This window comes from Pecten maximus, chromosome 9 (assembly GCF_902652985.1).
Source record: "Pecten maximus chromosome 9, xPecMax1.1, whole genome shotgun sequence".
Lineage (NCBI taxonomy): Eukaryota > Metazoa > Mollusca > Bivalvia > Pectinida > Pectinidae > Pecten > Pecten maximus.
In genome coordinates this window covers 23119008-23146570 of record NC_047023.1, presented here as the reverse complement: position 1 = coordinate 23146570, position 27563 = coordinate 23119008, and the positions used below count along the sequence as shown (strand labels likewise).

The 27563-nt window shown below is 34.4% G+C and overlaps 1 protein-coding gene across 17 annotated transcripts; it reads left to right on the top strand.

The window, feature by feature from the left end:
* On the top strand, positions 1–26824 carry LOC117335148 (tropomyosin). 17 transcript variants are annotated; one of them, XM_033895099.1, is made up of 9 exons: positions 1–291; positions 1553–1678; positions 8913–9046; positions 12050–12167; positions 15474–15544; positions 16914–16989; positions 20693–20755; positions 21557–21626; positions 25210–26824. In XM_033895099.1, the coding sequence occupies exons 1-9, from the start codon at positions 178–180 to the stop codon at positions 25290–25292; spliced, it is 855 nt and encodes a 284-aa protein (XP_033750990.1). In that variant the 5' UTR covers positions 1–177; the 3' UTR covers positions 25293–26824. The 17 variants fall into 17 exon arrangements, with proteins under 17 accessions (XP_033750990.1, XP_033750992.1, XP_033750989.1 ...); XM_033895101.1 differs by lacking the exons at positions 12050–12167; positions 16914–16989 and adding exons at positions 11490–11607; positions 17137–17212; XM_033895098.1 differs by lacking the exon at positions 12050–12167 and adding an exon at positions 11490–11607.
* Positions 26825–27563: the final 739 nt, after the last annotated feature.

The following is a 27563-nucleotide window of genomic DNA, read 5'->3' as shown; positions in this document are numbered from 1 at the left end:
GTTTAGCATACTCACTGTGTGTTTACTTCAGCATAGCCCTTTCGAGTCTCTGGGAGCACGGTGTGTGTAGAAAGGCAGAAGTCAGGAGGCTCTCGTCTGCAGTTGTTCAAGCATTTCCCTTCTGCTTCACAGTTCTTCTTCGTTTTTCTGTTTAGATACCTTTAATTCTCAAACAAAATGGATGCTATCAAGAAGAAGATGCAGGCCATGAAGGTCGACAGGGAGAATGCCCAGGACCTGGCCGAACAGATGGAGCAAAAGCTGAAGGACACAGAGACAGCTAAGGCTAAGGTAACGTCAAAATTATATATAAGTAAAAGTACGGCCATTTCTCGGGGCCCCAGAAACGTTGATTTTAAATCGAGTACGCCGAAACTACTGGTGTCAGAATGGTCAAAAGTTTCGATATAACTTCAGAAAGTTTCTCGTTCGCGACAATATATGAATGTAATGTCTACTTTGGACAAAGGGTAATTGTAATTATAAGTTGTATACATAAAGTGCTGAATTGTATCATCATACAATGTTTCCTTTCACATGAACGAAATTTCCTTCTCACGATATTATCGCAAGGTCACAGGCGATCGGCCATCTTGAAATGTGATACCCCACAAGGATGGGGATGTTGTAAATGCTATCTGTTCCGGCTGGAATTGATTATACAACCACCAAAGCTCTATCAGCCTACCCAACAAGCCATTCGCACGATCATGCACGGCAAAAATATCTATATATTTATTTTTTGTTGCTTTACACGTATACCAACTGTGCTAACTCGTTATACAAGATCGAACAATTCTCGTGTAATGCACGTACCATTACTAGAATTCAGAAACAAAGTTTAGCCAATTTCACGTGTAATATTTTCTGTGATTAACCCGTTATCATAGGTATACTAACCGCTAGCTTCCAGAATCTCTTTCTGTCATATATGGTCCGTGTGGCCGTCCGGATGCAGCGCTAGCATTGTCACTGTGCATGCGCAGGCACGTGTGTCGCTTCCAGGTGTATTGTTACCATGCACGGCAGGTAGCTATAGTAACGCCCCTGTGTTATCCATAACGAACTACAGCCAATTTAGAATTATAATAAAAAAATGTATAACGTTGTGTGGATACTTTTATTGAATCCCAATTTATTGCCGCTACTTACAACAGTTGGTGAAGATATTTCGATTGTTAGCACACCTTACTTTTAACGAATGCCTTATTTGGACATCTACACATCCTGCCAAGCGTAGAAACGTGATCATTCACCATCGTACGTCTAGGTATTGGGTATTGTAGTAAATATTTTATATTTGAGATATTAGATTTATTACTACAATATATTAATTTGCCCCTACTTTATATGTCGTTACAACAAACGTGTACAATTAACAACTATAATACAAACACACTGATTTTTATACAATGAACTTCTCATAATCGTCAACTTACATTTACCATCAAATCGATAAGTCCTCTTTTTTTTCTTTTTCTTTTTATAAGATCTGACGAATAATGTTTTCGGAAAGATTTTCACTTTTTAATTTCGAATTGCTTTATTTCAGTTGGAGGAAGATTTCAACGAACTCCAGAAGAAACTCACCACCACCGAAAACAACTTTGATGTAGCCAACGAACAGTTGCAGGAAGCCAACACCAAGCTCGAAAACTCAGAAAAACAGATCACCCAGGTAAGTAGCCACGCCCCCAGCCCCACAACCGTCCCCGTCCCACAGTTAGTATTACACCAGGGGCTCTAGCGTATTATATTTGGAGTTTCCGACTCCAATCAACGGCTCTCATTGAAGGGCACTATTAGAAACTCTTTAAATATACAGTGTGGAAGTTTTATAGCCCAGTTTTGTAGATATTTATCTAGATAATGATACGATCTGGTCCATCCTAGTTGCTCTGCGCATGGCTTTAGTCTCGTCGCATTCTATTCTGTCTGTCTTTTGTGTTTAACTTAATTGCTATCAATTTAGCTTTAACAGCTCGTGTTCATTTGACCATTTCACAAATTACGACGATTGCCAATTTATATACAGGAAACGTGAACTTATCCTCAATGAAAATGTCAAATGTTTCCTTTGGTTTGGAAAGTGTATTTAAGTGTATTATTTGTGATTTGTTTTAATTTTGAAGAGACGTAACTTATAATCCATAAAAGTATTATTGACTGAAGCTTTGACATACGGATTTACATTTGTATATAATGTGATGCTTGTGCTGGGCTTGCCTCTGTCGGCGGGCGGGTGTATTGTATTACCGGCTTATGTGCGATAACAGCCGATGCTGTGTAGTGTGTGCTAGCCTCACTGATTCATACATTAGTGCCGATGTGACGTCACCACTACCCTATTTGGAATACAACGCGAGGAATGCTTGCCACTCAGAAGGAGTACAGCTTTTCCATGTAGTGGATAACACCCCTCCGCAAGGAATTTCCTCGTCTGTGATCAATATACGAGATTATTGTGTAACTCTTGAACTTTGGATTTGTTTACAATTTGTGTGAAAATGTCTTATGGATTTTAGGATGATGAAAATCGGGAAAAAAAATTTGTAAACACGATAGATTGTTTTTAATGATTCTCCTCTGCCATGGAACATGGTGATTACCTTGGAGTTGGACTTTCACAGGAATCGGTTGCTTCCGTTCAACTTTCACAAGAATCTGTGACGTCAAATAATTCTCAGGACTTGACTTCGGAATTATTTGTGTCCGGGTCACCTGCACCGGACATTCCCGAGGGGGATACAGAGGAGAAAATAAAATCTAAACATAAATCGGGGAAAAAGAAAATTAAAAAGAAAAAGAAGAAGAAAGATGGCGAAACTGGTGAAGATATAGATGGTGAAAATAAGAAAATAAAAAAGAAAAAAAAGAGATCATCTTCTAGTAGGCCTGAACCTGAGGGAGGAAATGCCCCTGATTATATGGACCCGTTTGACAGAATAATATACAGTAATGATCCAATATTTTCGGATGTGGAACTTTCCGGGGAGGAGGGGGAAACCCGTGCCCCCACACGCCCACCTAGGAGTTCATCCAGACCATCAAGGCCCGGGGGTTTTACGATAGTGTGTCTACCCATGGGTCTTCACTCCAATACAATGATTAAATTCGCTATCATCGGAACCGAGATCCAGAACGAATTAAGAATTTCTCTAAAGCGGGTAGGCAAAAATGTTAACAATAAAGTGTTTGTGCATGAGATAATTAGTGCATGACTGTTATATTTTATAAACCAAAATATCATGTAATACCGAACATATTATATTTAATGCACTTTTTGTTTTTAATATTTATTGTTAATTTAATCAGCAAATCATCCAAAAGATAATGCTGTATGAGATAACAGGTCAAGGTAATTAGGTAAACAGCTGAAAATTACGATGATGTTTTAAAGTTACGATACAAATAGTAAACGTCGTGAGTATCAAAATACAGTCTGATATTTGGATAGGGACTAGATCGTCTTGATTCTTTTGTAAAGATGTGTTGATTTTGCCGACATTTTATAAAGAAGAGCTAGTACAGAGATAGTACTGGTTCCCCAGACCCTCCCCTGCTGTCAGCGTTCTGACAGTGGCCCGTGTTACTCATTACTAGCACAGCTGCTGGCATCCCTCCAATTTACTACGGGGGTGGGACAGACAGGGGGAGCTGGGGAGGGGGCGTAGTCGTAATAACATATTTTCTTTCAACTTCATTTATTTCTTCTATTCCCCCCAAAAAACAACAGTGTATAGAGAGAACATATTTACAACATTCATCAAATACTATTTATATTTATGGAGGACTGACTAACCATATAACTTTTTAAAACAGTACTTTGATAAATTTACATGAATTCCTTGAAGTTTTGATGTTGCTAGAGTTCATGAGCTGTGAAAACTCAAACGAAGATTATGATAGGTTAATTTGAGAGAACAATTCGTTTATTTGCTAACAAAGCAAAATGTGTTGACCAGGGACGTAAATTGGAGAAAAATATTCAGATATTTCCTCATTTCATCTTTTTAATATTAAAGTACTTATTATTTTTCAAATAGGGACATACATGCATATGTACTCTCCTGTGTAAATAAATATATATTTTGTTGTAAAAGTATGATATACATGATTTGAAATATATCCTTTTTAAAAATTCCTTTTTAAAAATTCCTTTTTAGCTGTCTTTAGTATTTTTAACAAAAATAGGCAAAAACCATACCTTCATAGTTCTAATAAAAAATTATATATTTAATTCACAATATGTAAGTGTAATATATTGTTAAACATTGTTGAACATTGTTCGTTCAAAGTCTCAATTAACAAGTATCATATTAGTAACAATTAACCTTTTATAGTAAAGTCTGCAATTCATAAATACGCAAGCTGTTTTACACATTGAGTAAGGGTCATCGAAGGTCATATACCTTATAAGGCAAATAACATATAGCCGAGGGAGTGAAATCACTTGTGTCAACAGCACAGGTGTCTGCTTGAAATAGGTCGCATGATATTATTACAATTTATTGTGTATTTCCCCGGCGTATGAATATAGTACTTGAGTCAGGCTTTCTGAAAGTAGTCTTTCTTCTATCAAAGGAAATATAACCATCCTAATCACCGTTTGAGAGTATTTATGGGCACATGGTGTAAAAATTAATTAGAATAAGATTCAATCGAGACGAGAACCTATCGGACCTACATTTCGTCGTAACAAGTGTATACTACCAGGAAAGTAGTGCTAAGGTTTGTGTGTGAAGCAGTCGGGATATTCTAAGGTATTGGACTTTTTACAAACTTTCAAAATGGATAAACGATATGGATCAGGGACATCTACTTTGCAAACACTTAAGGATAAAATGTCCAAATTAAGGAATGATTCAGAATCGATAAAAGATGAGCTCGACAAAAAAGTCCAAGATCTAAAGGATGAAAAAGAGAATTCATCTAGAGTAAGTGATGTAAAATGGTCACGGTTTGTATATGTATATCATTCAGCATTTTGGTCATATTCGAACACTTTATTAAATGATTATACATGTCAGGTCTGTTAATTGCCTCTTGTGCTTCTACTTTGTAAAAATGGCATTAGCGTAATCGTGATCTGGCAGGCACCCGGCTATCATGGCGGACACAAGTGGAGACAACTCGGTACTATCAGATATTTAAAGTCAAATGTATTGTATTTGTGGAATTATAGTTTTATTTTATGCTATAATGTGTAAATTTAATTGGTGTATTATCTTAGTTCATGTTTGTTCATATTTGACCTCAAAATAAGTCTTAAACCACTACTTGTTTTCCGCCCGGCAAATGGGTTGGGCATTTCCTGTTTTGAGGCAGTCTAGGGGTCATATTGCAGGCCATGAACTTACATTGAATAGTTTTAACTGCCACTAAAGTATATATATTATATATTGATATCCTTCAGCATTTTCACAGATTACAGTAAAAATTTGACTGCGTTAGTTTTAATTTTGAATTTGGGAAGAAATGTCAATGACATTAGTTAATTTCACTGTAATGTAATTGAAATGATTGCTAGACTATACAATGCTTCAAAAAAAAAAAGCGAGACTCTGTGGACAGGATGTAAGGAATGGAGTATCTAGCAAAATTCAGAATCGCATTAAGTCTATCTGTCATATTGAACTAATATATCACTTATGATTTAGACAATAAAAAGAATGGAGGGTGTTGCTTTTTCATTTGAAATATATATATAAATATCAAAATAGCAATTGAAAGTCCACACCCAGTATCTTTTTAAATATTATATTAAACTGAAATCAATTAATTTTGATTTAAAGGATATAAGTAGTGAAAAACAAAGATATATATTACTGCTGTTGAGAATAATTGAAATATTCAAATGGGATATTTAATAGTTGCAGGTAGTTATGTAAAAACAATTATATTCTTCACATAGGTCTGCATATTTGTTGTAAGAATTTGATGTATTTTACCAGAATGTGAGTGATTTTGATGAAAATACCATGTATAGATGAGTGTTCATGGTTGACTTGACACAGGTGCTTGTATACTTAACAGATATCAATGACTTGTTGTGATGATTCTGTTTAAGTTTTGCTTGATACATAACATTACATCATATTTGGTTGCTTCTGGCCATAGTATACCACAGACAGATGTTAATCCCTAAAAATAAGGAGAGATTTTTAACATACCTGTACCTGTAGACATGAACTAGGTAACTATGACTCACCCAGGCGGAGCAGAATATGGGACAGCATAGGCTACAGGATATTATGTCTGCTTGTAGTTTAATTGTCAGAAGAGTTAAATTATCAAGCAAAGATGAAAGAAACTTAAGGGCTTTAGCTCTTTATAAGAAAAAGACTTACCTTGATATATCAGGACTTTAACATATATTTTAAAAAAATGAAGTAAAAGATTTCTCACTGTACAAGCTATATGTCAAGTTATCATACAAGTGTAGTAAAAATCAAGACAGTGGAACATTTACGAGGTTTAAACTACAGTGAATAGCTGCAGAGTTCATTATTATTTATTCTTTCATACAAATATATTTTCATTGCATACAGGTATAAAAATCACTGATGTGTAAGTGTGATCAGCTTCATATTATTGGATTATCCATTATTGCTAATGTGTCTGTAGTGACTAATACTTTATGCTGTGTACAGATTTAGGGCCTGCACCATCATGTTACACAATGTTGAGTGAGAGAAATGGAATGAGATCTATTTCCAGATATCATGAAGCTTGGCTAATTGTGCCATGTTTACAGGAAACATGACTGGAATTTTGCCCTGGGATATTTTATTGTATTAAGGCCTTACACAATTATTAAACATGTGGTAATGATTGTATGGTCTGGGGGCATATTCGTACAAGTCATTGGGTATGTTTTGAAATAGCTGTCAGTGACCTTAGACAAGTACAAAATTGACATTAATTGTGTTGTTGCGATTACTGTGGGAACTGTGTCCTGACCTCATGTTATCTTCCTGTATATTCTATGTTGTGTCTGTGATAACAGTGTTTTATACCCATCATCATGGTGAGAGATATTATTATCTCTAACAATATTATCAATACCCTATCTGTATATAGTTATCTACATCATTTTATTCATGTACATGTATAAAAGTTGACTAGAACCGTCTTAAGATTAGTAATTTATTTTTTTTAAAGATTATGTAAAGAAATAATTAACTGTATTTTGAATATATATTCAATGTTATACATTTTGTACATTGTTACTGTGTGTGTGGTTCAAACCAAATGTAGAAGGACAGACTCAAGTCTGAAAGTATTTGTTTGATGTTAAACAGACCCCTGGTTGTTTCTGTAAAGTTGCTAGTAAATATAAGATTTTTTTGCTCACGTCTAGAATTAACCATTTTCATGAATGACTAATCAAATGAAAACAAAGAATCTTTGTTGTGCATACAGCTGAGGGAGGGGTACTAGTTCTTACACAATTATATATCATACAGCTGGTTTACAGACATACACAGCTCTGGTAAAATCAGCTGGGGACTAGGGATAGGCCTATTTATGAAATTAGTGATCGTAGCTCTTTCTCAAGCTCCAATGGCAAACACTATACATAACCGATCAATCGGCATTTAACTAAGTGGTCTAATATAATATGAATGTTGGTTTGAAAATTGCATTTAAAGAACTATTACATAATATTATTATTGATTGCAGACATATCAGGATTGAATGCCCTGTTAGTTTATGAATTGGTTGATAAAAAAATACTTCAATGACACGTGTATGCTATTGACTCAATCCTGTGATGATGTATGGATATAAATGTTCTGTCCACTTCTAAACAAAATGATTGTACTTTTATGCTTTTTCTATATGCAAGCAATAAGTTATGTTACGCAGGGACTCTTATTCTACGTCCCTGACTTACATAATTAGATTTCTTATTTGAAATCACTTCAGTTTCCACCATACTATTAAAAATTACAAGGTAGGCATAAAATCTAGCACATGCATCCATGAGCTAGTGAAGGGCTGGAGGCAAATAAACCCCTCACTCTGTCTTGTCCACAGGCTTTTCCCCTGGTATTCAGTGTAAACACAATTTCCTGTTAAAATTTCTGCACTTGTGCTTGAGCAAACCCAGTTCCGGTATTTAAGTAACAGGAATATATGTGATTGTATGTGCAGAGTGAGCCTTCAAAGGCTTTTGTATAGTGTATAGGCTAGGGCATGGGTTTATTTTGTTCCCTATCAGAATCTACTTCACAACCTCCACCCAATGTTATCACCAAGTGCTGGGAGAGAAAGTCCCTAGGTCAGATGTGTGCGATAAGTTGTTATCATAATGATATCAATTTAGTTCATGACAGGTAAATTACTAGTCCCCCTGATAGTAACCATCTATTACCTGTACAGGTATGAATACAGGCGAGCCAATCAACAGGTAACATAGAGGGGGAGAAGGAAGGGGGTTGGGGGGTTGGGTTGAAAGTCATCAGTTTCCTAAAGTGGGCTAAAATGAATGATGTAAAGACTTCTGTAGCTTTCGCAAGCTGTTGCACTTCTTAATGCACCACACTACAGGTTTATAAGAGAGGAAAGGATTGATTTCTCTTAAGTCAAGGTCACTGGTGTAGACTAGAATCTACATTTATCCTCTGTTGTTGGCCAGAGGAAACTCAGAATAAATCTACATGTCACTTTACTTCAAAATGTCAATATTATGTAGGAATTAACTAATATATCTTTCCAAGTATTGTACACATAATGTAAATAACATTTTTGTCTTTAAGTTAATTTTTGCCCCTATTTAGAATTAAAATGTAAATGGCACATTACATTTTATATCCCTCCATTTCGGTATGTGGTAGTCATAAACTTTTAATGAATAAAAATTCTTCTGCAGCAAGATACTGATGTGAATACTTTACACTTTGTAGCTAGAAAGTGATGTTGGTGCACTCCAGAGAAGACTCCAACTGCTGGAAGAAGATTATGAACGATCTGAAGAGAAACTTAACTCGACCACAGAGAAATTGGAAGAGGCATCCAAAGCTGCAGATGAGAGTGAGAGGTATAGTCCCAAAAAAAGAAACCACAGTAATTTCATGGTCGATACTGAACACCTTCAAACATGTACAGTTTCACACATGGAAATATTACAATCTGTAAATAATTCACTTATATTTACAATAGCAATATAACATTCCATTTACATATCAGGGGTATGTATACATTTACAAAGAAATTGTACCCAAAAAATAACTAAATGAACGGAAATATGATCACAGAATCTGATCTGCACAATATATATTACTATATCAGAGGAACGTAACTATATCCAGTTGGGCTTTGTTCTTAGGACAGAAAATATATTCAAGAATGAAATCACTTGAACAAATAACAAATATCTTTTGAAAACATTAAAGATTGAACTCATTTGTTGAATGATTTTAATATTTGTTTAAACAGCAGGTGCTTTTCCAACAGATCAATCCTACCTTTAAATCCACACCATAAAATCAAATATTATACATGTAATGGCTTGCATTTAATTGTATGCCATCAAACGAAAAGTTCTGCCTTTGTTAATTTATTGAAAATTGAATATCAGATGGGTTCTAATGCTCATGTGTGCACCTTGGCCCAAAATTCACCATCATTAAATTTGATTGGGGATTCAAACAGGGTTGGTTTAGTGAACAGTAGATTTATTTATTCTTTGAAAACAAAAAGCTATAATTTATGAAAGGCATGAAATGTAGAACTTGCTTGGTTGTTATGGGAGTTGGTCTACATGTCCTGAAAAGTCGGGATAGGGAGGGACATAGTTCTGAAGAGCACCTGTTGGTCAGATTATAGTTGAGAAATACTGCTGTAATTCTTTTTCATTTTATGTTTCATTATATATCATTTTAAATCTATAAACATGGAGAAAAAACTTATTTCCTTGGTGTTTATAGTGATGAAATGAATATTTGGATATGGTGGATAGCTGTGATCAAAATTTTCATAATATTTGTAACTTTAAGGTCATACCAGTATATCAGATCATAAATATATATCTAAAAAAAGATATTTTGAAGGTTTTCTTACAAAAATGTAATACATTTTCAGTAATTGATTTAAAGTTTATTTTCTCCAAGCATCATGTAAAACTTTGAAATAATTTTATTATAACACCGTACTACTCCCTCCACAGGGAACAGTGTGAGAAAACTGTTGTTTAAATGAAGAAAATATTAGTTTGGAGCAAATTTGTTACAGCTATCTATCCACATTTATAATCTCAAGTATCAACAATATTTATCTTGCATTGTTTAAAATGTTGTTAACACAAAAGTTTGTTGAGGTTCATAATTTGGTAAAATGCATGCTTGCAATTGTGCACTAGTATTGGATCTCTCTAAAGCCATTTAATAGACAATGGTGAAGGTAGGTACATATAGCAGTCCAAAATTATACATTTTCATGGATGTATTTCAAGGTATATCCTTTCATTTCTGTTTTTGCCAGTTTCTAACTTAACAAAGACTTGTATACATGTGTATATATACATGTAGATGAACAGTCTTAGTTTCTAGAATTTTTCTCCAAATTATTACTTAAACGCTCCGGCTTGTACTTGGCCAAAACATACCAGGGGTACATACATTGACACCAAAGTAACAAATTGATATTGTTATATTATTAAGATTCTTAAATTTTATAATGTTGGCTGAAAGGTGAAACATGAAAAGTATAGAGACTGTGTAAGTATACAAATAGATTGGTACTGTAATACTTACTTGTGTCTAATATATTGAGACCAAGTCTAACCCTGGAAGCCGATGGGACACAGGTAATGCAATGATGGAGTCTGCATGTTACTTGATTTGTTACAGAGCCCGTCGTGTGCTAGAGAACAAAGCTTTCCTTGATGACGAAAGGATTGATAACCTAGAAAAAGCTCTAAAAGAAAGAGATTGTATGGCTAATGAGGCAGAGAGGAAGTTTGAGGAGGTAGGCAAACAAGTGGAGCTAGGTGTTTTTCTTCGCTTCAGTGGATTGTAGTTTCCTAGTTATCACCATATTGTACAGCTATTTTTTGTTTTTACCTTTTTTTCTTCAGCTTATTTTTCATCTTCTCATATCGAGTCGATACGTGATTTTCTCAAAAACACTTTGAGAGTTTAATCTGTTTTTTTATCTCTTTCAGAGTTGTGGATTCTAATGAATAATTTTTCTATTTGGTTTACAGATGATTAATTGTAACCTAATATTTGTTGCAGGGTTTTCAAGCTTATGTGTCTTTGTTGACTTTCCTTGTATATTTGTCAGTATTTCCTAACCCCGGTTCTTCCCCTCCCCTGTGGAAAGGATGCAAGTATGTCACCTACATATTGTTACCTGGTACTTAGGTTTTGGGTGAACATGGGGATCAGGGGTGGGCACAAAGTTGTCGAGAAATACAGCAAATCAAGAAAGGTACATATTATGTGTACTCATTTCCTGAAATTCTTTTTGAATGACAACAGAGGTCGCAAGGTGCTTGAAAGCAGGAGCCTTGCGGACGATGAAAGGATAGACGCACTAGAGGCACAACTAAAAGAAGCCAAGTATATTGCGGAGGACGCAGATCGTAAATATGATGAGGTTAGACTGATCCTCAAGCATACAGTGTTCTAGTATCGAACAATGACATACTAGCATGTACTTAGTCTTAGACATGGTATCCATAGATGTTGGCTCACAAACACTCGGTCAAAATCTTCAAATCTCTAAAGAAATTAAAAGTCTAAAGTAGCTGAAGCCAGATTATTTTTTGGTTTGTCATAATTCAGGCATTCTTAAATTTTGAGAACTTTTGGTTTAAAGGTTTTGTTGAAGTCATGTTCTGAGCTTTCATCTTTTTGTATACCAGGTTTATTGTTTCAGAGCAGTAAGCATTATAATGAACACATTACTAACAAATCCCATAAGTCCCCTTCACTTGCAGCTCAAGCTTTCGCCGATCTGTTGTTGGCTACCTCGTTGGCTTCTTTGTTCGTAAGTCAGATAGAAACTGTCATGTCTTACTAATATTCATTGCCCCTAGAAATCGCAAGGCGCTTGAAGGCAAGAGTAACACTAATGAGGAGAGGATTGATGAACTAGAAAAACAGTTGGATACTGCTAAAAACGTTGCAACGGATGCCGACTCAAAATTCGATGAGGTGAAGACTTCTTGCTTGCTGAAATATGTTTTGATTTGTCAGGCCCTTGTCTTCAGTTGTTCAGTGTTCTCATCTAAAGCTGGTATCTGTCAAAAAAACAGTTTCCTATTCATCAATTTTGAACTGTCTATTTTATCAGGATAGTCAATACATCATTGAACATTAACCATTTTTGTTTCAAATCAACCACTTGGTTAAAAATTTAGTGAGAACACTGAGTTGTTCCCTTGACCATAACCTTGTGAAGATGTGAGCGAAAATTGACATTCCTTACCTAAAATATCAGGAAACTATAATGTTTGCCTAGAACCTGCCTAATTCTCCTCTACATAGAGTTTACCTAATCGTCCTATATATGGTTCGCATTGTGTGTTCGCTATTCATGTCGCCAATTACTCAACCTAAAGCTCTGACCCAGATTTACAGAGAATTCACTGGTCTGTAGCCCGATACAGTAACATCTTCATGACATATTGAGAGGTCCTTTTTCTTATTATGGTTTTCGAACCCAAATGTCATTACTGTACACCACTGTGCCATTTTTTTACCATACCATTGGAATTTCATCATTACCTGTAGTGTACCATGTTTTTCTGAAACTATCTCAATAAATGATCTAGCCAATCGCCTCTATTCATCAATCCATTGTCACTGTGAACATTGTAGATCTCCAAACGATTAATTTCATGGAACCTACAAACTTTTCATTATCATCACAGCTACATATGTTTCATCTCCCTGCCATAACCTTTCCCCCTCTGGTCACGCTATGTCCCTTTCAGTAACAGGTTATACTGAAAGCTTGCTGCCTCTCAATGTATTTTCTTGGGATTTTCAATTTGTGTTTGATCTAACCTCTAGCTGCAGACCACCTGATTACTAATAAAAATGATACATTTGGGCTGCCGGCCATTTGGAGTGTTTCCTGTACTACTACTTGAGCACCTTCCCAGGACGTGGACCACAACAGCATCGTACAACACATTCTGTCATGATGTTATGCCTGCACTGTGTTATATAGTGAACTTGCATTTTGATTTTGAGTACATGAATTATGTATTTATTTGATGATATTAACTTTTCTCACATGGGACATTAGCAAACAAATTAGAAACAGATGACTATATAATGCCTTTCTGAATGAAACTATATAACATTTCGAGAAAATCTATACAGAAAAAAATCTAAGCTATGTGGTATGTGCATATATTCGAAATAGACACTTATATCAGAAGACCAACAGATACATTTCTTAGTCAGACTTTCAACAAGGATCTGTTTGCTGGTGTCTTGAGATTCAGACTTGACCCATTTCAGTCGACTGGCATGGAGAAAAAAGTACAAACGTATTCCTATATCACTTTGAGATCCTTATCAGTTAATCAACCCTTCAGTACTAGAACTTATCTGAAGTATTTACTGGTTCAGTTACAGTTCAAATTTCTGTTTTTATTGGGTATAAAGTGATATAGTGATTAGTTTCTGTACAGAATATCGGCTCTGAACATGGATAGGGATATTTACAGACTTAAAGGATGTCTGGTAGATATCTTGTCCGTTTCCATTGCTAATCCATGTGAACTTGTCAGACTGTCAATGTGAATTAACCATGCATTTTGAATTATTACATTTTTCGTGGAATGTTCCTCCAGTTTTTGGCCCAATTTCATGATGTAAAGTTTTGCCATCATTCCTGTTTTCTATTGCCACTCTCAACCAAAGATATGAATTTTAAGGAATTTAAATGTTGAATGAACATCCAAAGAAAATGTAATGTTTACCCTTGTTCATTACACTACATGTGATATACCTATTGTGTCCGATTGGGTTACACAGGAAGACAATTTCGTGCTTGATGCTCAACAATCATTTTTAACCACAGTTAAATAGAGTGATTTACTGTCTTTATGACTTATGACAATTTTCTGTACATTTCGAAAAGTTTCCTTAAATAGAAACGTGAAATTGTCAGATTGTTGATTCCAAATGTAAACAATAATAACATTTTTCACTAGAACACACAACACCTCTGATTCACTCAATGATGTAGATATAATCTTATAACTTCACTCGAGCATCACTTTATATAATGTGACATCTTTCGCAAACATTTGTAAACCACGAGGTGTTGTGTGTTATCAAAGGAATAGAAGAGATTTCGACCCAAAGGGAGATAACTATTTCTATTTCAAATATGTTACTGGTACACAAGTGACTTAACAAGCTCACAACTACAATAGATTCATAAAGAGTAACTTTTCATTTGTTTATAAAGATTCATTTATTGATGGTTTTAATGATTTCAAAAAAGAATGTGTAGCAAGCATGAGTCACATGTGTTCATTAATTAATATGTTTATTATATGAATGATTTTTAACTTTGAAAATTATTTGAATTTTACTTTGATGTTATGAATGCATGTTTGTTTTGGAATTGAAATTTTATTTTGATGTGTAAAGAATCATTTGATATACATGTGTTATAGAAATATTTCCTAACATTTTGGCATGGGAATTACAATTCTTTTCACATGAAAATAGATTCTTTTGCATCAGTATAGAAAAAAATTGCATGTAACATTCTCAATGATGTGGTTTATTTTCAAAAATAATTTCATTTAATGATGATTATTAAGATGAAAATTGTGTTAAAACTCCATTTTAAAATTCAATTATAGAATGTCCTGTTTAAAGGTTAATTATAAGTTGCATGATAAACCAATCCCAGAGAATGTTCTTGAGTTGATATTGTTTAACAATTTTTTTTGTACCAGATGTGTTAACTCACCAGCTGTTGTAACTAAACAAGGCTGTATAAACATGTCTTTTAAAATATTGCATGATTCCCATTTTATCCCAGTTCTTCTGATCAGTTTAAATGAATTTTTTGCATGTCGTTTTCCTCCTTTTTTATTCAATTTATTTTTTTATCAATTTTGTTTTCAAATGAATGGAAATCAATATTTGTATTTTAATCGAAAAAAAAAATTTAACAACTAAGTGTTAAAAGTAAAGCATGCATGTTTTTTTTCCTTTCTGTCAAAATTAAATTTCTTACAAATACCAATTTCAGATTAAATGTCAACTTAAAATCAGGATTATGTATTCCATTTTCTCAGAATGATGCTCTTCTTGAAAATATATTATTGTTGATCTGATAAGTTCAGAGGTAAAGTACAATATACAGTTTTACTCGCATCTCTCAAATAAAAGATCTTTCCTGCATATAGCAAACAACTGTCTATGTGTCTCTCTCTGTAAACATACCTGCGGGTTACTATAACAACCAATCTTGCCATTTGCCAGGCCGCCCGTAAGCTTGCTATTACAGAAGTGGACCTTGAGCGTGCTGAGACCAGGTTGGAGGCTGCTGATGCGTGAGTATTCCTCTCCTTTTTTAGGCTGCCTCCAAACTAAAAATGAGTGAACACTTAAAAGAAACGTTAGAGGACAAAACTGATCACCTCGGAACGTGAGTGTTCAAGTTTTATACATTCCGATTCAAACTTTGAATCCAGAAAATCTAAGTGCTTTTGAATTGAAGCTCAGAACAAAAGGAAATTTTTAGAAAGCTTGTCAGAAGTCGGTTCTCTGTTGCTATGGGCTGATAATGATCAGCAAAAATGACGGATGTAATGATACATTGAAATGCATCAGCCAAAACATATATGAATAAATTGAAAATGATCCTTTTTGATGAGTTTTGGAATGTGCAAGATTTTGACGTTATAAGATAGAGTTTAGCACTTAATTATGTTTCACAACAATCTTGATACTGTAAATTTGTGAGTATAGTGCACATTTTTTTCCAAAATTGACAAACACCTAGTCTTTTCACCTTATGACTTGGTGAAGGGGAGATAACTTCTGTTAATTTAAAAACTTTCATTTTAATATCAGTTACTGCATATACTAGAACCTATATTAGGTTTAACACTTGTACAATTTTAGTTATAATGCAACCCTGTTCTCTGGAAATGCTACAGATTTTAACCAAAAGTCTTAAAGAAGTGGATATACACAGTGTGTGCCATTAACAAGCATGCATGAATCTCGCTAGTCATAGGGGAAACTTAACTTATCTAAAATGTAAGCACAAAATCATGTCTTGCTTACCAACTTTACCTGTATAGTCCCACAGAAAGAGGAGCTCATGATATGTTATAGGGCATTTGTATGTCAAAAGGAGGTCTACATTTATGATATTCACCATTGAAGATTAAATAAGAATTCTATTTGCAATTTCATTCAAAACAATAATTAAAATGCCTGGTAGACAATAGGGAAAAAATGAAATAAGTAGAATTAGGAAAAAGAGAAAATAATTTCAAAATTAATCAAATTCTAGTACCAATTCTTTTGGAAATATAAGTACAGTATGAAAGTTGGTACTTTACTTCCCTGTTTATTGTTGTTGTACAAATGTTCAAAATCATTAGAAACATAAAACATATTTTATATTTACTGCAAAATAAGAAATTTTATCTCTGACAGTATATTTTTTATCTTTCATTTGAAGTAAGAGACTGAATTTAACTTTCTAACGAAATTCTTTAAAAATATATAAATAAATACTACATGTATATCTAATACTATAGGACTGGTATGAAACGCTCAGAAAAAAATGACTTTCTGATAAGACAGAAAAAAACCCTGGAATTTCCTCCCTTATTCTTGTCACAGATTTGATGAGGGGCAACATGCCATTCCACAGTACATAAACCCATATCTTTTGTACAATTGCAGCAAAGTACTCGAACTTGAAGAAGAGCTCACTGTTGTGGGTGCAAATATCAAAACCCTTCAGGTGCAAAACGATCAGGTAAGAAGCCCAAGTGGTGTAATCTAGCCAGGTTTAGCGAGGCAAAGCTGCCCGCCGGTGGAGGCTAAGCAGGCCTGACCTAGGGACACACTCACTAATGTCATATTTTAACCATTTTGTAAAATTAATATGATTTTGTGTTTTCAGAAAAGTCCTTGAGTTGGAGGAGGAATTGAAAGTCGTGGGCAACAATATGAAATCTTTGGAGATCTCTGAACAAGAGGTAGAAAAGAGTATCGTGTCAAACAACACCACTCGCATGGTGTTTCATCTGCTTGCCCTAGCATGTTGATGAGATTACACGATGTCATGACGTGTACACGATCAGTGATAAAACAGTTTCCTTATTGTATGTTCATATATACACACCAAACAGGAGTGCTTAGTCTGCTAACTGGTCTGTACAGCAGAAATAGCTTCCCTGCTTTTTATTGGTTGAAAGTAGACAAATTTTTAGTCCAGCAGGGATATGTACACATGGATTTTGATTGGATGGAATTAAGATTGTACCGGCCATGTTTGTACATTGTAGATGGAGCCTTCTGCTTGTTGTGTCGGACCCGAGTAGAATAGGGAGGGCACCATGTAGTCCTGTACAGCGTCTGTGTGCATTCATTTACTATTGTATGTAGATGCATTTTGATATCAAATATTTCTTTTGGCCTATGCAATGTTTAAAAAAAATGTTTTTCAAATTGGCCAGACGAAACTGCTGTAAACAAACCTAGGTAGGAATAGGTTGCTGAGGGGGGCCTGTCGCATGTTATATGGCTTATGTTAAATAATTGTACTGTAGTTTGCTTTCAAATTGAATGGAACACAGATACTTGATAGTTCTAGAAGTTGTACACCCCAGCTGGTGGACCAGTAGATGGTTAGTCCAGATGCTGTCGACCATCTGTAGCTTTATAGTTTGATTTAGGTGCATGAACTCGACTGTTTGTGGTACTCACTTGAAGCAAATCATCACTATTATCATTTTCATCCTGAAACACAAAAAGAAAATGTTAATTGAAGGAAGAAACACAGATTCTTTTTTCCCCCAACTCATAAATGGAAACTTGTTGTGATTTATCTCCCCTCAGCAGCCATTGACCTAAATGGTCACACCCCCTCGGTGAGACACAACAATCAGCTTCATGTTTCTTGTACATTTTATGTAAAATGGCTGATCAAAACCTCGGCAGATGTCTCATGATGAATTAGTCTCCTTAGGAAATATTAGATGGTAGAATGAGGCATTATGACTGTAGAATGAACATCCTAAAAATGCTCCGGGTTTTTGTCCAGATTTTTTTTAGAGACTAATTCATCGTTTAATTCATGACGTGTCAACAGTACAATTGTACAATTTGTGATAAAAGAGAATATCTGAAATATGTGAAGTTGGCGAGTCTTAGAACTAACAGGATAGTAGATTTAATTTTTCCCTACCAACTGGAATTTTACATTCGGGGAAAGAAAACGTCACTCTGACGTCGTGTCTCCCTAGTGTATTCCATGTGATGTATTTGTTGTTGTTAGAGTAAATTTAAGCATGAAAACATGAATTCAGCATTCATTTCCCTTTGTCAGGGTAAATGTTGTCAGTTTCATGACATTTCATGGCTCATTCACAATTATACCTTCCTTCATTATAAAAACAAGAATATGTAATGGATTGAACAATCCTAGGGTCCTGTTGGCTTCCCAGAGCTCTGCAGTACATCTCCGTATGCTTCCTAGTTAGATAGTATGATACCTGTAGTTGCACTTACACCATGCATAATATAAGCGTTTCTTCGTGTTACTGAAGGTTAATGTGAGATTTAACAGTCTCGAGTACACATGGTCACACTGAATTGGAGTACTTACCTCTCAGCCAATGAGAAGCTTTGTAATATCTTTGTTCTATATTGCACATTTGCAATGCCTAACAGTCTTTGTTGAATTGCAAATATGGATGTGTAAGGTTTTCACAGCTACACTGATGATATTTTGCAAGTGGGTTGGCAGTTGACGATTTAGGGGTAACAAGATATTAAGTCACTGGTGTATCTGTAGCCTGTTGCCTTGTATGACAGTAGTTTAGTCATTAACCTAGCTAGATCATCGTAAACGTGAGAGGCTGCCACAAGAATCAGAACTAATCATTGGTAATGCTTCGTATAGCAAAAAAATTGTCAATATTCCTATTTCAAGGATAGTCATTGGGCCATTTATGAATTTTGAAAATGAATTGCATTGGGAGGGGCATCATTTAAGAAATTTTGATTTGTCCTTCAATTTCATATTTCTGCATCTGAACTTTCATTTTTTGAACTACCGGTACCAAAACATTTACACTTTGCACTCTTCAAAATACTTCTTTCATACAAAAACTAAATCTACTATCCGACTACTCCTTGAAATAGAATATGAAAGCATTTTGTGTCCAGTAACATGTATATATTATGTATTTATATCGTACTTTTAACATGATTTGTGTGTTTAACACGGAAAAGTAGCCAGCAGGCTTTTACGAATAATCACCAATCAAGGCAGATATTCCTATAATTTAAGTCTCGTCGACTATCACATATTTCAGTTACAATGTTGTCAATCACAAACTTGCCGCAAAAGTAGCTTGAAGGTTTTATTTATTTTTGAGTATTTTTTTAATTTGATATAGATACAAGTTTATAGTAATGCCATGATAACAATGCCAAAGAAAGTTTGCACCATGACAAAATTTAAACCAATAATTTAAAATGTATCGCAAATTAGAAAGTAAGTTGTTGGTCAAATACAAATATTCCAAAAATAAGATGTAAGAGAAGAAAATCAGAATTGTGGATAAAATTCTACAAAAAATATTAGGAACGAAAGTCTAGAATGTGAAATTTGTGTGATGTAAAGTAATAAAATTGTCGAAATGCTGTTTTAGAGAAAAACATTTTTGAGATACTTCTTTGGTATTGTTCCAGTATCTTGTCAGTTCAATAGAATCAGATATAAATATTTTGCCATTTTGTTGCTTCAAATTAATGAAAAATTTTGTTTCATTTTCAGTTCAATGATTTTCTTGACTTTCAGATTTAAATGTTAAGACTGTAGTACCTGTATTTATTGAGATATATATTGTCTTCTTTACTCAATACATAATTCTTCTGTAAACTTCATACATAATTCTTCTGTAGATACAAACTATCCAATATCTAGATCTTTCTTTTCTCTCAGATGTTAGAAAAAAAAAAATTTCAAAAGATATTCTAAAAGAGATTTAGATAAGATAACCATGGTCAGGACCTTTCTTTAATAGCATTAGACTAACAATAATTAGGGAATCATGATAAGGACATTTCTTTTATAGCATTAGACTAAGGATACTTAGGGAATCATGATTAGGACATTTCTTTGATTTAGACTAAGGATACTTAGGGAATCATGATTAGGACATTTCTTTGATAGCATTAGACTAACGATAATTAGGGAATCATTATTAGGACCTTTCTTTGATAGCATTAGACTAACGATAATTAGGGAATCATTATTAGGACCTTTCTTTTATTTAGACTAAGGATACTTAGGGAATCATGATTAGGACATTTCTTTGATAGCATTAGACTAACGATAATTAGGGAGTCATGATTAGGACCTTTCTTTGATAGCATTAGACTAACGATAATTAGGGCATTGTTCTGTAATGTATGTCTCATGTGTTTAGTTTTGTATTTGTTGATAGGCATCACAGAGAGAGGATAGCTACGAGGAAACCATCAGAGATCTCACCAAAAGCCTGAAGGACGTAAGTCTACTATGGGTCACTTTTTTATGTTTTTTAGTACACATATACAGTCTATAATTGTGTTAATTCCCAGTAAAGTGTAATATCCAAAACCTGGCACGTCCTTAAATGACCCTGGCTGTTAATAGGACGTTAAACAAAAACAAACAAGTAATATTCAGAAAATTTCAATTAAAAGATCCAAAGCATCATTTTCTTTTGTTATTTACAACCAATTGTATCGAATTCCTTTTCAGATACAGCAGATACTCTTGTAATTTCCGTCTTAGCAATAATGCTTAGTGTATTTATGCCAAAGCTTCACAGCTCTGCACGCTTCATATGCGTCCCAGATTTGCCTTCGATACTTGTTTTTATGTCGTCATTATTTAGTGTCTATAATCAATGATCAGCTGACTTTTATTTGTAACATTACCTCGGATATAATATAGAGGTGTTACGTTAAACTAGGGACCATATCGTATTTCATATTCTTTTCATACTCGCAAAAAATTTTGTATTCAATTTTTTGAAGACACAGATCATGATTTGTCACATTACATGACATCAAAAAATCACTCTGACAATAATATTTCACCTCTTATTTCCGGTTTAATGAAGTACATATTTCTATATCACATGATCACACATTTTATGTATTTCGATATGTTGTGAAACATCAAATCTAGTTCCAGTTCTTGTGCCTTTCTCGTGGTGAATTAACTGCTTAGTTTCCCTAGACTACCTGTATTTGTATTTTACTTATCACTATCACATTATTTCTGGAGGTTTAATCATGATCACTAACATTCTTGTTTTCAGGCTGAAAACAGGGCCACAGAAGCTGAGAGACAAGTAGTCAAACTGCAGAAAGAGGTGGACAGACTCGAAGGTAAGTGCTGAGTGGGCATTATTTCAACACCAGTGATACAGCATGATTTAGTAACTGCATGTACACCTTAAATTGAGAGGAACATTTTGAAAGTAAGATAATGAAGCTAGGAATCCGTATTCAGAAAAGAAACTTCTAAAATACATATTATTTTGGGTAGAAAATCTACTTCAAATCATAATGATAAGGCTGTAATCATAATGATAAGGCTGTAGGTTTTCAAAAATGTTTGAACGTCTACATTTCATCATTTGGAACAAAACTACCATTATTCTCAAACAGATTAAGAAGTTCCTTATATAGAGTAAAATGCTTGAATTGAAATGTTTGTCATACTAACGGGTCCTAGTGTACAATATGAATATTGACAGCGAGTTTGATGTGTTTTTTAAAACCCTGTGTGTGGATAACAATACACCATATCTCAAAATAGATCTGTTATATAATATATTGCTGGTGTAACACATCAGTTGAGGCTGCAATTCATATAAGAATTGTTGAATGTGTGTTTTACCTGTGTGGAATGTACTGTTTTATAACTCGATGATAACATCAACCTAATCCATTGAATTTGTGTCTCACTAACATTTTCGTTATTTAAAGTGTTCAATTAACAAAAGTTTTAAAGCATTAGTAAAGAAGGAAAAAAATATGAAGAAAAAAAGAATTGCATCATGTTAGTTGTGTATGAGCCTTACTTTTACCTATATAAAGAATATTCCATGAGTTTTCACAAACTCTCACCAATTATTAAATCTTATTACATAACTACCAGTTAAACGTTTTTACAAACATTTGTGAAAACAGCAATGTTTATCCAAATTGATATATAGTGAAAATGCTGATTTCTCACTTCATTCCCCTTTCTTTGGTGACATCAAACACATGTGACGCCAAAAGATTATGGGATCACGTGAACAATTTAAACCTACAAAGGTTGCATTTGGAATGTATGGTACGATACTGATCAGTTGATAATGTGGTAGTTATGTGATAATCACATTGCTAGACTAGATAGCAAGGAAAAATAGTTTGTCAGAGCAGACTATTGAGAAGGAGACGACTGCATCATGGCAGATTGTGTGTTACCCCTTGAATGTTTTGCATGATTTGTGTTTTTTATTCCATGCACGTGTTGCAGATACAAACGGCAAACAGGCTGAGGATATGAGGGCAATTAGGGATGAATTAGACAGCACCATGCAACAGCTCGAATCTTTCTAGACAGCAGCTAAAGTTTATATAGATGACTACACAATTTGAAAAGGTCTGGTAATGCCTATTGTGTTGTATACTCTCAGATATACATGTACTTATATTTTAGCTTTACTGTGGTAGGAGTTTTGAAGTCCCCTAGTCTCTGATATACATGTACATGTACTTATATTTTATATTTTCGGTGGTAGGAGTTTTGAAGTCCTCTATCCTTTTGATATACAGTGCATTCCACTTAATCGGGTAACGCTTAATCGGGTATTTCGTTTAATTGGGTAAAATTTCAAAAACCAAAACCATTTTCTCTTAAATCATGTTAAAAAAATTCGTTTAATTGGGTTGGAAAAGTCGTATTTTTCGGTTATTCGAATAGAACAATCGGGACAAAAAATAGAAATGCTCCGATTTTCACGAAAGTCATCGCGTATTTCTTTAAGTTTTAGACATTTATCAACAAATAGTGTAATTTTGATGGTTCAAATGTCAAAAAACAGTTAAATATTACCTTAAACGGTAATGTTATGTCGGGGTTTTGTCATGTTCAGAACTGTGTTGTTGTTGATTCTGCCTCGTGTGGTTTTTCCCCAACAGGAAGTCGACTAAGAATTGTGGGTAAAATTAAATGTTATTTTTAGAGTCAGCAGCAGGCAAAACGTAATGGGGTTTTAAAAGCATAATTAAGCGACTAGACAATTAAACTTTTACGTCTGGGATGTAAAATCTTCGAAGCAAAAACCAAAACAATAGGTTTTTACCTGGGTCTGATATTGCTACAGATCGATTGATATCACCGCTTACTGTATGTGGCGAATCCAAAGTGAGGGGTTCGCCACGGGGAAATGTGACGACACCGATACACAGGTGAGTTAAAAATCAGTAGCGAGCAGTAAAAGGACAGACGCCCGACGTTAGCTCATAATTCCTATTCAGGTTAGGATTAGAACTGGTTAATAAAAAACATTACATTGGATTTCGTGTTGTTTTATCAGTGACTGCCAGTGTCAAGTTCGTATAAATTTAATACCACAGGAAACGACCTAAATAAACTCGGTTTCTCCGATCTCTGTGCTTTGGTAATTGGAAATAATATGGAATATTTTAAACTTCAAAGCGAACATAAGAATGTCTCTATGATAAACATAAATGATTTTAGATGTAATTGTCGGCGAGTCCTTAGATCGTATGTCAAATTAGGAACACACGGATGAAACAGGGATGTATGACCCCCCCGATTTGAGGTGCTACGATTGTACTGTGCCGCGAATAAGAAAATCATTAAGGTTTTGTTATTTTAATACACACATTTTTATACAATTAGTAATAGTAATCTGACAATTTGACATCAGTAAAAGCACAAACAAAAACACCGTTTATTAACAATAATAACGCAAATATTTTCATCCAAAATCGACCAAGTCTGACTACCATTACGGACCAAATCCAAGATGGCGACAAGCATTTCGGCTTATCGGGTAAGTCGGTTAATCGGGTAAAAAGTCCCCGCAAATAGGCAACCCGATTAAGCGGAATGCACTGTACATGTAGGAGTTTAGTTATGAAATCATATTAGTATCCACTGCAGAATCGTAGGTCGTCATCATCAAACAGCATTTTCTTCTTGATTGACACTTTAAGTCAAATTTGCTGTAACTTCAATAAAGATTATTTCTTATTTGATAGACACTTTCCAAGTTTGGAGATACTTTTCCATCTACTTTAGCAAAGAATTTTATACTGAAATATATTCATTACAAGTCTTATTTTCACACACATAGAGATATATAGATATATACACACAAATCTTTAGAAAAATGTTGTGATACACTACCTAACATTCAAGTTATTCTAGATACATTACCAAATGTCAGATTATGTATATGTATACAGTATATATTATTGCAATACTTAAGAAGTGGAAAGTCAAGATATCTTCGACAGCAGTAAATTGTGATAAGTTGTCATATGAAATTATCAAAGCAGCATACAATGCTCAATCTGAAAGCCATATTAAGGGTATCACCTACAGGTCTGAGCATGTCTGTCCAAAGTGTGTTGGCATGATAAAATACTATTAACTAATCAAAGTTCATTATAGGGCATGTCTTATGTTGAGAAGTTCTACAGTCAAATACATGAACATGAATTGAAAATATTTTTCCTAATTCAAAGCCAAGATTTAATTAAAGATTCTATCTCCATTTACAGGTTCATTCCCATTCAGACATAACATTAATGAAAACCTGAATCACAATTTGAATATTTTTCATTAAAATCTGTTTTGATTTTGATTTATATTTATGATTTTAGTTCTGGTTGATGTTTGTCAAATGTAGTTGTTTGTTTAACATGTGACAATTTCCCCTTGCAGATGAGCTGCTTGCAGAGAAGGAAAGATACAAGGCAATCAGTGACGAACTGGACCAGACCTTTGCTGAGATTGCTGGTTACTAATGTGTCATTCAAGGACATATTCCCCTCACCAAATTTATATCATAAATTAAGAGGATAGACAGACAAAGAAAAGACTGTCAAATGGAAAAATAATATTACATCAGCTTTGTACAGCTATATAAAATCGTCGTGCAAGAATTTGAAAAATAGAAGAACCTGCCATAAAAGATCCAACATTTCTTTCTTAATATGTGTTATGGTACAGACGAGAAATTCCAAATTTATGTAAATTATCATTATAAGAAATGCTATACTCTATGTGACCTTGCCGCGATATTGCGACCCAGCGGGGGAGTGAGAGACTAGAGAGTTAGGACGGATGGGGTCGACCGGGTCTGCTTTTTAACCTCTCTACTCTTCGTGTATTTGTATGTATGTTACTTTGTGATCGGTTTCTTTTCGAACACCTGTCAGACTTCTGCAAAGCTACTACTTCTGGGGGGTAAAATAATGTTCATTTCTATATTTATATACACTGTATATATAATTGATACATACATGGATTCATATTTCGTTATTTTATTATATCATGTTATGACATCGGAACACGACACAGACGATTGTTATCCATGCCTGGCGCATTCTGTACTTTGAGGCTCGGGAAGGCAATGCTAGTGGCACATGGTTACCATATAAGTAGTAGCTACGCAGAGGTTTGGATCAGGGGTACAAAAACCAATCGGGGTAATATTGCGAGATATGACAGTGGTGGAAATTTGACAGCTTTAGGTATGTAGAGTCGTTTATGTATGAAATGATACAAGTTAGCTGTAGGAATGTAAAGGGACTCGCCAATAGATTGGTTGTAGCTAGTACATCATATAGTTAGTCCTAGAGGGGCTGTACACATCTGCCCCGACATTCAAAAACGACGACCAAGAAATTCCAGCATTCATTTAAGCCACCACGTATATTTTTTTTCTATTTTTGTTTTATATAAAAAGACTAAATGGCAATATCCAGACAACGCCATTGTGATTTTTTTTCTTAAAGAAGAACTAAATGCTTTAAATTTCCACGGCTTCTTGTCCTGCCCCTATTTAAATAAAGAAGGTGTATGTACTATGTCTTTGGAATGATTTGTTTTGCATGTTGTTTGTGTATAGAAGAATGTGTTGTATGGAGTACAAACAAAAAACGTAGCTGGCTATATTATTAATAATTTGAAAAACAAATTTATACATTTTCCTTCACAGATTATTTACCTTGTATAATATACTTTTTGATTGAGAATTGATTGTTCTCATCTATAAATTATCCTTATTATGGTACGAAATTTGTATCACTATACATATATACCTGTGTAGACACAGATAAAAGGAAACCTGTAGGTGTACTAATTTCGTGACATTGTTCATGTTACTTTTGCCTGTGACTGGTTAGCTGTACAGGAGGGAAAGGCGAGAAAAAATGTTTGTCATATGACAACTGTAGACGGAAAACTCCTTGTATTCCCATGACTTCAGCTTCCATTGCATTTCCCTGGATATTGCCAATTTGTTTTAACCAACAATAAACTTGTATTGCTTACATATCTGACTTCGTCTTATTACAAAACTGCAGTTTTTTTCTTTATGCAAAGTTTTGTTTAAATTATATTACTGACGTAGTGTTTAGATAGAATAAAGTGATATCATGTGGATCAATTTTCTGCTTTCATATGAAGGTATGTAGTGGTTGTCATTGTAGAGCTAGACGACAGGGGAGATAATCCTAGTTGGGTACATGGAACTCTAAAGTGGAGGGGAGATGAACACTAGCAAAGTATTCCGTCTGAACAACCTGCTTTAGCTTATAATCAAAATGGTACAATGGAGATTGTGACTTTCCACTATAGATTAGTGAAAAAAAATATGACCATAGGACAGTTGTGTATTAAAGATAAAGAAAATATTCTGGGGAAAAAAGATTTACTGAAAAGTTTTAGGACGATTACTCGGATACTACCTGGTTTATTCAAGGAATATCGTGATGAATATAACTTCTAAAATCAAGTTCTATGAAGCATCAGCTGATAAGGACAGAAACAGTACATTGGTAGGTTACCCTGCAACTGAGGAGCACAGTCCGAAATAGAGTAGTATAGGGCTTGCAACTAGCCCTAGTCCGACGACTGACTACAACTAGCTAGGAATTACTGAGCATGAAGACTAATAATCATTGTCCTCTTGGTGTTGACGGGTCAAAAAATATCAAAATGTGATCTGCTTTTTTTTTTATCCCGAATGAGATGCATGGTGTATACTGTAGTCTTTCAAAACTTGGGAATGT